Source organism: Oratosquilla oratoria, chromosome 35, assembly GCF_046742065.1.
Source record: "Oratosquilla oratoria isolate Oo_2021 chromosome 35, ASM4674206v1, whole genome shotgun sequence".
Taxonomy (NCBI): Eukaryota; Metazoa; Arthropoda; class Malacostraca; order Stomatopoda; family Squillidae; genus Oratosquilla; species Oratosquilla oratoria.
In genome coordinates this window covers 25,460,878-25,477,745 of record NC_134811.1, presented here as the reverse complement: position 1 = coordinate 25,477,745, position 16,868 = coordinate 25,460,878, and the positions used below count along the sequence as shown (strand labels likewise).

The 16,868-nt window shown below is 41.0% G+C and overlaps 1 protein-coding gene across 6 annotated transcripts in view; it reads right to left on the bottom strand.

Moving 5' to 3' along the window:
- Window positions 1-14,707, bottom strand: part of LOC143018606 (uronyl 2-sulfotransferase homolog pip-like) — a 163,845-nt gene extending 149,138 nt beyond the window's left edge. The window contains exons 1-2 of one of the 6 annotated variants that reach the window (XM_076174112.1): window positions 14,656-14,707; window positions 12,328-12,757 (exon numbers count right to left, since the gene is read on the bottom strand). In XM_076174112.1, the coding sequence (XP_076030227.1) occupies window positions 12,328-12,413 (86 nt within the window). In that variant the 5' untranslated portion in view covers window positions 12,414-12,757; window positions 14,656-14,707. Of the gene's footprint in view, window positions 1-12,327; window positions 12,758-14,582 lie in introns of all 6 variants that reach the window. The other 5 variants (XM_076174113.1, XM_076174117.1, XM_076174114.1 and 2 more) reach the window with 5 other exon arrangements.
- Between the last annotated feature and the right edge of the window lie 2,161 nt (window positions 14,708-16,868).

Genomic DNA, 16,868 nt, shown 5'->3' with positions numbered 1-16,868 from the left:
GGCTTATAAGGAACTCCGGTTTCTAAGGAACTCTGACTCCTAAGGAATCCCAGCTCCTAAGGAACCCCGGCTCCTAAGGAACCCCGACTCCTAAGGAACTCCGGCTCCTAAGGAACTCAGGTTCCAAAGGAACTCTGGCTTCTAAGGAACACCGACCCATAAGGAACACTGGCTCATAAGGAACCCCAGCTCCTAAGGAATCCCGGTTCCTAAGGAACCCTGGCTCCCAAGGAACTTCGGCTCCAGAGGAACCCCAACTCCTAAAGAACTCCGGCTCCTAAAGAACTCCGGCTCCTAAGGAACCCCGGCTACTAAGGAACCCCGACTCCTAAGGAATCCCGGCTCCTAAGGAACCCCAGCTCCTAAGGAACCCCAGCTCCTAAAGAACTCCGGCTCCTAAGGAACTCCGGCTATTAAGGAACCCCGGCTTCTAAGGAATCCCGGCTCCTAAGGAACCCCAGCGACTAAGGAACCCCTGCTCCTAAAGAACCCCGGCTCCTAAGGAACTCCGGCTCCTAGGGAACCCCGGCTCCAAAGGAACTCCGGTGCCTAAGGAACCCCGGCTTCTAAGGAATTCCGGCTCCTAAGGAACCCCAGCGACTAAGAAACTCCGGCCCCTAAGGAACCCCGGCTCCTAAGGAACTCCGGCTTCTAAGGAGCTCCGGTTCCTAAGGAATCCTAGCTCCAAAAGAACTCCGGCTCCCAAGGAACCCCTGCTTCTAAGGAACCCCGTCTCCTATGGAACTTCGGCTCCTAAGGAACCCCAGCTTCTATGGAATTCCGGCTCCTAAGGAACTCCGGCTCCTAAGAAACTCCGATTCCTAAGGAACTCCGGCTCCTAAGGAACCCCGGCTCCTAAGGAACTACGTCTCATAAGGAAACCCGGCTACTAAGGAACACCGGCTCCTTAGGAACCCCGGCTCCATAGGAACTCCGGCTCCTAAGGAACCCCGGCTCCTGAAGAACTCCATCTCCTAAGGAACTCCTACCCTTAAGGAACCCCGTCTCCTAAGGAACTCCGGCTCCTAAGGAACCCCAGCTCCTAAGGAACTCCGGCTTCTAAGGAGCTCCGGCTCCTAAGGAACCCCAGCTCCAAAGGAACTCCGGCTCCTAAGGAACCCCGGTTGCTAAAGAACCCCGTGTCCTATGGAACTCCGGCTCCTAAGGAACCCCAGCTCCTATGGAATTCCGGCTCCTAAGGAACCCCGGCTCCAAAGGAACTCCGGCTCCTAAGTAACCCCAGCGACTAAGGAATTCCGGCCCCTAAGGAACCCCAGAGCCTAAGGAATTCCGGCTCCTAAGGAGCTTCGGTTGCTAAGGAACTCCGGCTCCTAAGGAACTCCGGCTCCTATGGAACCCCGGCTCCTAAGGAACTCCAGCTCCTAAGGAAGCCCGGGTCCTAAGGAACTCCGGTTCCTAAGGAACCCCAGCTGCTAAGGAACTTCGGCTTTTAAGGAGCTCCGGCTCCTAAGGAACCTCAGCTCCTAAGGATCCCCCGTTTCTACGGAACCCCGTCTCCTAAGGAACTTCGGCTCCTAAGGAACCCCAGCTTCTATGGAATACCGGCTCCTTTGGAACCCCGTCTCCAAAGGAACTCCGACTCCTAAGTAACCCCACGAGTAAGGAATTCCGGCTCCTAAGGAACCCCGTCTCCTAAGGAATTCCGACTCCTAAGGAACTCCGGTTGCTAAGGAACTCCGGCTCCTAAGGAACCCCAGCTCCTAAGGAATCCCGGTTCCTAAGGAATCCTGGCTCCTAAGGAACTCCGGCTCCTGAGGAACCCCAACTCTTAAGGAACCCCGGCTCCTAAGGAACCCCAGCTCCTAAGGAATTCCGGATCCCAAGGAACCCCGGCTCATAATGAACTCCGGTTACTAAGGATCCCCGGCTCCTAGTTAGTTTCGCAATGCCTATCAACAAAGCTCATGACCAAACACTAAGTTTGTTTGGACTGCACCTTCTACAGCCCTGGTTTTCTCAAGTAGGATGTACTAGGGTTAGAAGTGCAAAGAATGTTTACGTCCTTACTCCCAAGAAAAAAAATGTGTATCAAGTTGCATTACAGTAACTATCTGTTACAATGCTTTTAAATCAGATCAAATTAAATGTGTTACTTATTCTATTCTTTTTAGATTATCATTTAAGACCGAAGGCCCATTTGTTCTACGTAGGAGCCCGTCAAAAGTCAGCCCGGGGGGCGACTTCATGGCTAGTGTATGTATATATATATATATATATATATATATATATATATATATATATATATACACACACACACACACACTCGTGTGTGGGTGTGGGTGGGTGGGTGGGTGTTTTCCTAACCTTAACCTTTCCTTGCGGATAACAGCTGGTTTGATAAAAAGAAAAATATAAATGAAATTAAGATAAATCTAATTATTTTCTTGTTTGACTAAAAAACATATCTACCAGTTCACTGAATAGAATTGTCCGTTGATCATGAGAACAAGAACATAAGAGTTAGTCACCATGTAGAAAGGGTGGGATAGGGTGTGGTCGTGACACACTAATTACTTGACTGTCTGACGCGAAACGATTTGATTCAATTTCACGATTATTTTCAGAAGTCTGTGAACACCCTGACCTCCCGAAGACAGACGACAGCTGGTCCAAGAAGCAGCGGTGATTGTCAGATGGCACTGCAGAATGAAGAAGCCTTGCACCCAGGAGGTAAGTTCTACATGTTGTCAAAAGAAGGTTGAAAACGTGAAAGACCATTTAAGAACATTTGGCACCTTATGAAAATTACAAAACGTTCAAGTGCGTTAAGGAAGTTAAGAACGTTTAAGAATGATGACGTCATGAACATTTAATGTAAGCAACTTTAAGAACGTTCAAGATCGTTACTCCCGTCAAGACGACTCAGCGCTGTTATTTGTGACTTCTCTTTTCTTTCTGAGGAGAACAGACCTATTCTTATTTTGACTTAAGGTTGTAGCACAATATAACCTTTCTTTTTTATCAATTAATTAGTGAACACTGGCATGTGAAACTATTCCATGGCTGGTGGCACTTTTCCTTTTGATATGGCTGAAGCGCTCGGACTATTCTATTTATTTCCGTGGAACTCTGTCTCCCTCGGCAATGGTGTTAGATTTCTCGAGAAGTGCGGGCGCGCGCGTTGGTGTGTGTGTGTGTGTGTGTGTGTGTGTGTGTGTGTGCGCGCGCGTGCGTGAGCGCTCGCGTGTTGTCTTACATCATACTTGTTCCTCTATTACAACCTTGATACGATCATTTTTGTCTTGATGTCGTCAGGTCAGTTTATTCTTCCTATAGGTTAATGAGTGATGGGGATTAGTAGTATTTGTTACTCAAATGGGGTTAGAAATAGATTAATTACTTTATTCGTTCATTTATTTGTTTATCTATTCATATCAAAGATGCCCCAATCCTCCTGCAAATGGATCGCACGCTCTTCAAAGTAATAAAAATAGTTTGGCATCAGGTGAGAATTTTTTTTTTTTCGAGATAGTTTTCACATTGACGTGGACAAGAGAAAATATTTTGGCAGGAGTCGTTTCCAAGGCTCGTAGTAAAGAAAGAAATGAAAAAAAAATATATATATTAAAAGTGAAAAACAAAATCAAAAGTGTAAATGAAGTGGATCAGAAACCGCACCGGGTGGAATCAGGAATTGCAACTCGGCGGGGGTGGGTGTGGGGGGTTGCGTGGGGGCTTAAAAAACCGGAACCCGAACCGCGTGTCGGGAAGGCGAATAACCTTGCGTAATACCGGGCGTTGTCCGGGTGCACACCCTACAGATACTACCCGGACCCGGATATTCATCTCCCCGGACATTATTCCTGGATGCATGTGGACCTTCATGCTGAGATCCGGAGAGAAATGGCGAAGTTCTTCCAGAACAGATGAACAAACAGACGGACACGTTGTCGCACTCGTTATGAAAAAGATTGTTGTTATGGGAAGTACAGTAGTCTACCAGCTCTTCTATACTTGTGGACAGTTTCGCAATGATGGTGACTAAGACTGTGGCGGTGGGAACTCCCTCTGCCCCTGTAACATACGGTGATGTCACTTGTACTTAGGTGCCGAAGGAGTGAAGGAAACTCGGGTGAGTTTCGTTGGTTTTATTCTGGTTGGGTCGACGCGGGCAGGGCTCATGGCCCTGCCCTAAACCACAAGGTGACCGCGAGCTCGGGTCGGACTCTGTTGGGTACAAGTACAAGAGAGGGACTGACCTCGACCTTACCCCGGCACCCCCTTTAGTACTCTCTCTGAGTACCGAAAAGTAGCCCACCTCTGGCTGGCACAGGGTTGCCGGGCGTAGGCCTGAAGTGTGTTTCTACGAGGATACATATTCATGAAATACAGGAGTGCAAAGGACTTAACCTACACACAATTACTACAAGGCCGAAGGCCAGCTAATTCTACACAGTCTACCAATTCCTGGTTTCTCCAACTGCTGTAGCTGCGATGGTATAAGCCGAAATAGCACATGTGGGGGCTTGTTCGCCACACCCCTACCACCCCGTTGTCTTCGTTAGCCATAATGAAGACAGTAAAGTATGTCACCGAGTATGGAATTACTTAATGCTGAATAGGGACACCATGGAAAATGACACCAGCACCAAGACCGGTGTCAGGATCTCTCCCTTGCTCCTTCAACCCCTTCAATTAGGTGACGTAGGCCACGCGTCGAAGATCTAGACCGGTTGGTCACACGTATCCAGCGTCACCGTATTTAAGGAAGTGACCACGGGATGTAAGATGACCATCTTGCGAAAGGAGTTGATTAACTGCGGTCTTGAAGCTGCCAAATTTAGATCAGTATATCCTGGACAGTCACTGAGAGCTGCTGGACATCGCCCCTGGGCCTTTGTGCCCACGAGGTAGAGGCACAGATGAACAATCCATCCATGCTTATTCGCTTCGGCATGTAGCGTGATGTGTGTATTTGACTCCATCGCTCCTGTGGTAAGAAACTATTCCATTCCCGGATTACGTGGTTGTTTCTTCTCATTTCTTGGTTAAATCTGCGTCCAGCTTGAGGTCATAGTTTTTAGTTTGGGTGAAAATACTCTCAATTCTGTTTTTAAGAGTTCCTTTTATTTTATCCTTTATTTCTTAGGAAAGTTTTAGGCCGTTTTCGCATCATTTATTCATGATATCTTGTATCGGTTTTCTTGATCACCACTGCTCTCCATTACAGTATGTCAATGTTATTTGAATTAGACGACAATACAGACAGCATATTCCAGATGTTAGTGGAGTAGTGATCAATATATTTGGTTGATGATAATTGGACTTTTGATGTCAAAAGATCGTGCTATCAGCCCGACAATTTTATTTGTTTTCTTTGAGGCAGAAATTTAATACTTAGACGATATAAGGTCGATAATATATATTAAACCATAACTCATATAACTTTCCACTCTCGTTAAATTTTTCTGAAATGACTTGAAATTATAGTGCGTAATTTTACACTTATCTGGATAAGATTCTATAAACTATTCTCAAGACTGGGACCAGTATCATCAGATAATGAATGAATACATAAAGATCATACAGAATGAAAAGGAAACGAGGACCATGAAACTGCCTGCCATCTTCGATCGCACTTGAATTTCGTGCAATCGGAGCAGTAGTGGAGGGTGGCATGTTGCAGGCGGCAGGGTCACCTCCCCACATGGAAGTGATAAACGAAAAGAGGGACGCAAAGCGCGCGAAGCCGCGACTCAACAACGTAACCCAAGACGAAGGACCCAGGGAATGGGAAGGGAGGGGGGTACGGGGGTGGGTGAGGGGTTGGACCTTGTCTTCGATAACACACGTCAGGGTTAATTCTATTTATTTGTTTACTTGTTTTCATTTGTTTGTTTATCGTAGGGGTCGAAAAGAGTTCACTTGACGATACAATTTTTTCGATTTTATTTTTCTAACAGCGGTATGTAACGACGAAGAATTTTTTTTTTTTATTATACAAAAGTAAATAAATTAATTTGTCTGTTGTAAACAATCCTGAGAAACCACGTGGAACCTCCATCTAGTGTTCCTGAATGGCAGACGTTAGGGAAAATAATTTCTCCGCTGCTCCTCATCTCTTTGAAATTCAATGAAAAGTCTAATCAAATCCCCTGCGTGTTCGCAAATGTTCAATCGGATGATCACCATTTTCGACTCAGGTGATAACGTGGACCAATGGATTCGAGAAAGTTACGAAACATTTCAAAGAGTGAGTACATTTTTGGGACCCCCTTTATGTGTAATGCGCACACACACACACACACACACACACACACACACACACACACACACACACACACACACACACACACACACACACACACACACACACACATATATATATATATATATATATGCAAGCAATCACATCACCGTGATACAAACATGCAAAATAACCAAAGGAGAAAGGAAACTTGTAGACAGAAAGTACTTTCGTATATTACATCTTCAGACTGTGGTTATTTTGCATATATATATATATATATATATATATATAATATATATATATATATACATATATATATATATATATATATATATATATATATATATATATACACGCACGTCCTCTGGGTGGCGGATATAGGAAGTCTGTGAACGTGGATTGTCTCCATTACTCAATAAGAGGCCGTAGACCGAAACTGCGTTCGTGATAAGTTGGCTTAGCTAGCTAACAATCTAGAATATAGCTTAGGAAACGCAAACTGTGCTCTCTCCCCTTATGACGGGGATATTCGAGACAAGGTACACACATTTTCCATACACAGTTAAAACCCACTGAATGCCCCTTCCGTCTCAGCACTTCGTGGATAAAGCTGGGTTCATCCCTGTTTCCTGCCACATCGCTCGTGTCAAGGTCAGTGCAACAAGGCACAGCAGTTCCTGAGGACGACTTGACTCGTTCAACCCGTGGAGGTCGTCCGCGAGGGGTCGCCCGTCATTCAGTTATGTAATAAAATCAACTCGTGGCGCCTCCTTTGAGAGCACAAATGTGTCCTGGGAGGACAACCTCTTCGCTGCCGAAGTGTGGAGGTTGACGCCGAGATGAATAGAATAGGATGACGGCAGTCAGGGTAGAAAGGAAAATGTCACACGGTACAGTAAGGCTGAAGGGTCCCGGGTGGGAGTGGAAGGAGTAGGTGGAGGGAACCAACGAAAGAGAGCCATCCTAGCGAGCCGTAATAAATCGCTGCAATCAAGTGTACCTTTCGCAGGAACAGACGCGGCCCTGCCGTCGCAATGAGTCAGTATGTAGCAGCACAGAGAAACGTTCGTAGGCCGTTCTTTCCATGACCTCTCCACCGCTTATTCAATTATCCATTTATTTACATATTTACATATTTATTCATTGCGTCCTCTACATGGCCCCAGCCAGTACCAGAAATAATTCATTTAACAGAAGAATCAAACATGAATCAACAAACATGGCGTCCCGTCATGACATTGACAAGACGGTAAAGGTAAGGTATATTTCCTCCTGCCCTCGTTCGTAGCAACAAGAGCGTGGGAGACCTTATGGCTTCCCTCTCCTGTCAGACCCGAAAAACACCTGCAGAGGACTCAGTGAACTAAATATCCTCAGTGCAACCCTGAATCCGGTCATTACATAAAATGAGAATAATGGGATTGATAATATATTAATGGTAATAATAATAATACTAGTAAAAATAACGATAATAATAGTAGTAATAATGATAATATTGATAATTACAATAATAATATCAATAATCAAAATAACATCCCTTCATTCCTGCCGCTTTTTGGAGCAATCCGACATCAATGGGTACAGGATATCTGCATGCTGGTTATATAGGTTGCAAACCCCGACTCAGCCAGCGCGTCGTTTTCCGGCGGGAGCTTTGCCAAGCGACATGACGTCACTCGGGACAGCCCTCCGAGTGAGTGCTTGAGCGTTGGCGGATACGATAAGCCACTCATTCACATAAATCATTAAACCCTGAGTTTACGTGACCTTTGAAGCCCTCCCCAAGTCACGAAGAGGTGGCTACTGTTCACAGAGGCATGGAGGAAGGGAGAGCATTCATAAAAATAGCTGGAGGTTAATAAAGATGCCGGTGGGAGACGGGAGAATGTTGCAGACGTCAGGGTGGGGGCGAGGACCGTTGGTAAGGGTTTGGGACGGCCCAAGACTTGCAGAAAAAACAGCTGTTTTATGTAAGATGCGGAAAGGGGTAAGGGAAGAGGGTGGTTTTGGTAAAGATGCCGGAAGACTGGAGTAGCTGGAACGACGTAGGTGGAAGGAGGAGGAGGAGGAGGAGGAGGAGGAGGAGGAGGAGAAGGAGAAGCAGCAAGAGTAGGAGGAGTAGGTGGAGGAGAAGGAGATGCTGGCCACGGGTGTTAGGTTACAAAGACCACGAGTGGGAGATGGGGGTGAGGGGGGATCAACGATAAAGAGGGAGGAGAGCGTGGAAGCATACATAGGGTGACATGGCCATGGGTGCGAGAAGAATGAGATGTCTAAACTAAGATGTAGGTTGGATTTTTTTGTCTTTCTCTAAACTTCTTTTTCTGCGTTGTGGTGACAGTTGAAATCTCATCTTGTGTTCAGGTTTGAAACAACATAGAGGACTGAATGACTACCAGTAAGAACTATGACGCTTTGCATGGTAGAGCAACCCAAGGTACGACTTTCAGTTTCTTCACAATGTTGAATAGGATCACATTCGCACGTAAGATAATTTGGTCTGACAACATTGGTGACGTCACCAGTTACTGGAATCAGACTCTGAGACAAGACGTCATAGGAGACGATATTATTTTATTCTTCAGGGTTTATTGCAGAACTTGGGTGACATTATAAAAAAAAAAAAAAAAAAAAAAAAAACGACACCCCTGAGAACGGTCCTAGGACTAGGGCTGAAACGTCGGGTAATAAACCTTACACACTGTCTGGTGTACATTTTTCTTACTACACACACACACACACATACACACACATATATACATATATATATATGTATATATATATATATATATACATATATGAATGTATGTACATGTAATGCATTAAGTGTAAATAATAGTGAAAAGGTTAATCGAGATGGAAGCAAGCCTTTCCCACAACAAGGCAGAATAAAATCAATTGGCGGCAGCCAGATCTAAAGTATAGATCGTAAGAGTTAAAAATAAAATTTGACTTATGGACAACCAAATGTAACCCATACCTTACCATAAATGTGCAAATACGTTTTTACGTTGTTGTTAGTACAATTTTGTTAATAGAAAAAATATCTTAAAATAAATATTGTAAATAAAATTAGATGAAGTAGTAAATAGTTCTTGTACGTGGGTCAGATTTGTTTGTCCGCTAGTGCACGAGCCTGCTAGTGGACCAGTCAAGGACCATCCTTATCCTGGCGCCGCAACAAGTAGGTCGTATGGCGTTTTGATTGATTAATAGAGATTGGAACTAAAGTGTGAATGGAGAATGTGGGAGGCGTGTTAGAGGTAGATCGGAGTGAGGGAGGACGAATCAGATGGAAGAATGGGAGTAGGGATGAAAATGGGGGCTGCTTTGCCTATTTTATTATATTCAGTCTCTGTAACTAATGAGGACATTTATTATTATTTCTGAGTTTTAGAGTCTGGGTGTTGCCTAGATAAAAACTTTGTTTTCCAAACACATTTCCATCAGAGAGCGGTGGGAGAGGGAGGGGGGATGGCATGTTTGCGCGTGTGGGGTTGGTGGGGAGTGAGGGAAGGGAAGAAGAAATGGAGACGGCAGTGGTCGGCCGTTTTCTATTTCTTATAAAACACATCACAACCAGTTGTCGTGCCCATCATGATTATATATTTTTTTCTTTTTCCTTTCCTTTACACTTGATTCCTACGTCATTAATCGGAACAAACGCACTGCATTGTGATATGATTTTAATTGAAGAAATATTCACTAACCAGGCGGGAGATGATGGATTCGAGCTGTCAGGGAGTTGATTTAAACGCAGAAAAAAGGAAAATCGACAACCGTGGATTCAGTTCATATGTCTAAGATTCGGTCGAAGAAACACCTTAGTTCTGCAAATTAGTCTATATATCTATATCTGAATATATATATATATATATATATATATATATATATATATATATATATATATATATATACATATGTATGCAGCGGCCTTGCTGTGGATGTGCTGTTTCTTGCGACACTGCTGACCCAGGGCAGTGGACATGATGCAGGGATGACCCGTCATTCTGGAGGTGCCAAGATGAGAGGGAGGAAAAGGGTAGAGGGGAGTGGAGTATTTAGGGGATAGAATGGGTGGGAGTGGTTTCTATGCCTTTTTCTTTGTGGCTACCTTCCGTGTAAGGGGGAAAAGAGCCTCTGGTATATATCTGTATATGTATATGTATATGTATATGTATATGGATATGGATATGTATATATATATATATATATATATATATATATATATATATATATATGCGTATGTATAACACTGAATGGGTCCCAGTGAAAATATTTACATTATCAACTACATATATATATATATATATATATATATATATATATATATATATGTGTGTGTGTGTGTGTGTGTGTGTGTGTGTGTGTGTGTGTGAGAGTGTGTAACACTAAATGGGTCTCAGTGAACAGATTTACATTTATCAACTACACACACACACACACACACACACACACACACACACACACACACACACACACACACACATATATATATATATATATATATATATATATAATATGTATATATATATGTATATATACATATACATGTATATATATATGTATATATATATACATATATATATGTGTATATATATAATTGTATATATATGTATATATATACATATATATATATATGTATAATATATATATATATATATATATATATATATATATATATATATATATATATATATATATATATATATATATTTCATCCAACCTAGTTTTGGACCAAAATCATCTGTGGTCATAGTTTGCCACTGCAACACATTGTAACACGGAAAGACTGTTCATGTGGTGGAAAAAAATAAAAATAGTACAGCGGGTTTATAATAATAAGAATGAGAATAACAATAATGATAATGATAGTGATGATAGTAATATTAGTAATAATGATAATAATTAATAGATGGATAAAACTAAAAGACTATGGTCTAGGCATATGAGAAGGAATCCAAGCATAAGAGTAAAAGGAAAGAGGAAAGTGGAGAGGATGGAATTGGCACGATGGGAGGAAGCAGATGAACCCAATAAATTCTGAGACACCTCCTCCTCCTCCTCCTCCTCCTACTCTTCCTTGGATGACTACATCATCCGTCTTTGGCCAGAACAATGTCTGCAAAGGATGATACAGTTGCAGATTGGGGTACAGACTTTCTTCCAAACCCTGTTTTTTTAACACAGCATTATGCAAGCTTGAGTACTTGGGAATATGGTTTGAAGAAAAATAATGAGCGTATAAGTAAAGGGTAAAGTGGTTTAATTTTATTTCAATTAAATCCTTGTAATATCAACCGTGTAACAAAGTGTTTTTAATTGTTATTTAGTAAACATAGTTTCTCATTTTACGATAGGTGAGCATTGGCATGTTGTAAGATATGCCAATGGGCAGTGACCAAGAAATAAACAAATAGATAAATGAATAAACAAATAAATGAATAAATAAATAGCTAAATGAATAAATGAACAAACAGATTTTGGGAACAAGGTATAGGCCAAGGCCGTATCTAAGTTTTATGTTCGAAAAAATACAATAATGAAGATTAGTAGGGTCTCTTCATATAAGAAAAAATGGAATTTGAGAAGCAGGTATGCTCCTATCTCCTAAATCATCATTGAGCGGTTGTGTGTATGGTTGATGTTAGAGGGAGACTGTGAGAGAATAGGTTGAAGAAGATGAGGTTGTAGGATGCTGGGTTGAGGTGGTGAGGAAACACATAGAAGACATCCTGGAAGAGGCTTACGCCTGTGACTCCAGATCCACATTTACACTTTGTGGTAGCTTGTGGTGGACCTTTGCTTTATAATCGTATTTTAGTTCTTGGTTTTGCCAGAATTTGTCAAATCTACCCTCATATTGGTTGACGAACAATGAATCCGGGGGGTGGGGTGGGGAGGAGATGGGGGAAAAAATCACTCAATACCGACCACAGCATAAAAAAAAAAAAAAAAAAAAAAATCGGGCTTGTTATCTATAATCTGAAACCGAATACTGGTCGGTCAATGCCGACCTAGCATAGAAGTGTTGTAGCACTACGTTGAGATCAGTAAGGCTGGAAAAGAAATCACTGGATTAGAAAATGTAAGTGAAATGGCAAGGGAATACTCACGCGGCTAGGAGGTATCTGTATTTGGTCCGAATGGACATTTCACGAAGTGCAGTTTGAAGAACGTCGGCCCCACTTCGAAGGGTCATAAGTTCCAGCTGAAGAGTCGCTCAAAGTCGGAAGTGGTCGCAATGACGTCACGTCGATCATCTATGACTTCCAGTGGTATTTGATGGAAATCATCATTGCCTAAATGAAAACGCTTGCTTCCATCACTCGGCAAAGCAAACTCATCCATCCACTCAAATCGTCTTTTCCAAAGATTGCAACGACTATAAAGTATTTTCCAGGGAGATTAAGATATTTGCTTATTCATTCATATCCACGTGCGTCGTTGGTGATCATGGAATACTGTTTCTGTTGTTTTTCTTACTCATGTGGATTGTTTTGTTTTGCCTAAGTCAGTTGCCAGTATGCAAGACTTTTTTCTATTCTTTAAACACATTTTTCATGATAATGTGCACACAATTAAAAGAAACACGCAAAATAATATTTGAAAATTAAATATTTTGACAATAATAACAAGTCACGAATATAATTTCAAATACATTTTAAGTAAATACGATCACTGGAAATATTATATATATATATATATATATATATATATATATATATATATATATATATATATATATATATATATAATTTCCGACAGTCGCCCCGGGGGTCGAACTGAGGTCTCCCTCATTGCTTATATATATACATATATATATATATATATATATATATATATATATATATATAATATATATATATGTATAATTTTTCAGTAAAACTTATGCAAAGCTAAGCAACTCACCTGTTGCCTTAAGATCAATTTAGATTAGCACTATCCCCCCTCTCTCCTCTCTCTCCACCACCCTACCTAAAGGCTGAGGGTAGGGTCAAGGAAAGTCAATGTCTGGAATTCTATTGTCTACTTCCTCAGTGGGCTTTCTGAACGGCAATGAGAGAGATGCAAATTTCTTTCGAAATCTACCGTATGCAAATATTTTTGTTAGTTCACAAATCATGAGCATTCCAGATATCAGAAACATCCAATATTGTTTTTTTTTTTTTCGGAAAGGCGTTTTCTTAATTATAGATTCCCAACAGAGTGAACTGTCTGTACTCGGATTCAACGTCGACCTTTTCAGGTATGTGACATGCTTAGTAAGTTATAAGTACATTCGGTATGGCTGAAAATGTTTCTATAAATTTAAAGAAAAACTCTCTTTTCTTCTATTAAACTGTTCAGAAACATGTCTTATATAAATTCCATTCTGGATATACCAAATGATTCTATTCCTCTGAGATGAAAGCCCTCACTCCATAATGGATTAATTAATGTGTTTATCGTTTGTAAATGGTCCGACACTGTCTATTCACACTGAAAAAGAAGTCAGCCCCAAAAAATGAGAGATAATCTACATAGAAAATGAATCCTGTTGTAGGATATTTTGCGTTTTTGTTTCTTTTTCTTTGGCTACCTGGATGAAGCAATCATCAGTGAAGTATATCGGTACTCACTCATGCATTAAGACGGAGACCCGTCCTCTTTTTGTTTTCCCCTCTCGTCTGTCGACATTTTATCATTCTCATCTCATATTTGTGCATTCATTCACGTATCCAGTGGTATATTAAGAATTAGTTGAATATATGAGTTGGTTTAACGCCAGGTGACTGGAAAGCTAATTTATTAATAGTCAAATGTCAACGCGAAACAAAAGTAAACAAATCAGATCATAGTGATAGTTAATTAAAAGACTAGGATTTTTTTAATGTTCTACAGCTAATACACAGTTGCACGGCGTAAGTAAACTAGTAACCAGTTTCTTTTTTCATAACATTGTTCTCAATATGCACTGAATAACTTAATTATAGAAGTGCTCGTAACAGTCACCCAGACTTGCAAACAAGAATAGTTGGAGTACTGGTAAGTGGGTTGCCGTAGTCGATCATACATCCGGCTACTGCCAACTGATGTGCAACACGGAAGAGAGATCTTGAACGTTGGGGGTAAGGATGTCACGGGATGTCTTATGTAACCTCATGCGCTCAAATCATAGGGTGATTGAACATTCATACGGCTCTACAAACACAACAATCTGGACAGCGTTTTGCTTTTTATCTAAATACGGTATGTTTTCTCAGGTATTGTTCTTGGCAACGGAAAACAACTAAAGGGCGATAGAAAAATACCCAGTTATCCTTGTAATTTGAATGCCCTATTTCCGAAATATGTTTTCGCAATATATCAAATGATGAAGATGGCGTACACAATTGTTTGGATTAAAGCAGCATAAACACAAAACACATCGAGTACAACACGGGGTCTGATCGCTAGCTCACACATGCCAGCCATCCCGCCACCCCAACGCAATCCTACTCCTTTCACGCCGCGTCAACAACTGGGGTCTGGGCACGAGGAGGTTGGGTAGAACGCGACTATGGGACCTTGAAGAAGCGTAACGAGTTTACAGTGCGAGGGCAGAACGTGGATATGCTATTCGTAGATAACGCTGTTGCTGTAGTTAGAACGCCCAAGGTTGGTTTTTGTAGACTTTCGACCAGACATGATTTATGCATGAAACGGGTCAGGCGGTATGAGAAAATTATGTTTTTGTTTTTATATTTTTCAGCATTTATCCCAGAGTATCTTTAACCCTTGAACAGCTAAGATTTCCCTCAGCTGAATGAACATTATAATTTACATGAGATACATATTTAGGATTGTGATATATGACAAAGTACATTTGAGTATGGAATTGTACAAGGCAAAAACAATTTTGTTAAAAGAAACAGAAAAGAATAATGGAATAAACAAACAAAAATAATGTGCCGAATTAGCCTATGAACTAGTTACCATCACACGTGTTATCACTTACAATGTCGAATTTTATTAAAATGCAAATACTTATCAACATATTTACGTAATCCAAATATGGATGTAAAGAAACCGCAAAACACTTTATTTCCCCCCACGGTAGTCATTGTTCCCAGGTGTGCAACCGCGAAATATTAAGCTTTGCATAACGTGGTTGCAATCGAATCCGCTCGACTAGGCAACAAAGGGTGGTACGTTGAGATTAGGTGCACGCAATTTCTGCATGCGTGTCTAGCACGCTCTGGGTAAATTACTTCCTGGGGTTAAATTACTTCCGTGGAGGTTGAAATGGTAATTTTGAAGTGGTAAGTGAGAGAGCAAGCTAGGAATAGTGTGGCAATTTGCTGGAGGCCATTGTACAGAGTTTACTGTAATCATCACCGATTGGGGGCGTACGCCAGGAAGCGCGTTGCTTCACTCACACACCTGGTATAATAAAAAGTGCAGTGAGGCAAAATACAGAAGAGATAAAGCCTGGAAAAGATGGAAAAAAAACTGAGAAATGGAAAATATATACCAAACTAAGAAATGAATATGTAAAATTACGTAGAGAAGAAAAAAGAAATTATGAAAAGGACATAATAGATAAATGTAAAGATCAACCCAAACTATTTTATAGATATGTAAACGGCAAGCTAAAAAATAAACAGGAAATACACAAATTACGTCAAGGTAATAGAGAATACACAGAAGATATAGAAATGGCAGATATTATGAACAAACATTTCAAATCTGTATTCACCAAAGAGGAAAAGAATCTACAAAACTGGGATAAAAAAATTGAAATAAGATTTCCTCCACTAAAGAAAATAAACATTACTCAGAATGAAATAAGGAATCAAATACTAAAGCTAGACGTTAACAAGTCACATGGACCAGACGGAGTTGCAAACTGGATACTGAGGGAATGTATAGACGAACTAACAGGAAAAATATCCAAAATGATAGGTTGCTCTCTCAAAGAGGGAAAACTACCAGGAGACTGGAAAAATGCCAATATAGTGTCGATATATAAAAGGGGAAATAAGGAAGACCCAACAAATTATAGACCGGTGTCCCTAACAAGTACAATAGTCAAAATTTGTGAGAGAATCATCATAGATGGACAAAATATCTGGAGGAGAATAATATACTGAACCCGAGGCAATTTGGATTCAGACAAGGAAGATCATGTACCACCAATTTAATTTGTTTCTATTCAAGATTGATAGATATATTGCAGGAAAGAGATGGCTGGGCAGACTGTGCATTCCTAGACCTACAAAAGGCATTTGATAAGGTACCACACAGAAAATTACTATATAAACTGGAAACAATAGGAGGCATACATGGAAAACTATTGAATTGGATGGAGGACTTCCTACATGGAAGAAAAATGAGAGTGGTGCTCAGAGACAAATATTCAAAATGGGAAGAAATGAGTAGTGGCGTCCCACAGGGGTCAGTACTAGCTCCGATAATGTTTGCTATATATGTAAATGACATGGATGAGGGCATTGATAGTTACATGAACTGCTTTGCAGATGACGCAAAATTATTAAAGAGAATAAACTCCGAAATAGACTTTGACTCATTGTAGAAGGATCTGAACAAAGTCTCAGAGTGGGGCAAGAGATGGGAAGTAGAATTCAACATCAAGAAGTGCAGTATAATAGAATTTGGAAAAAGCAAGAAGAGA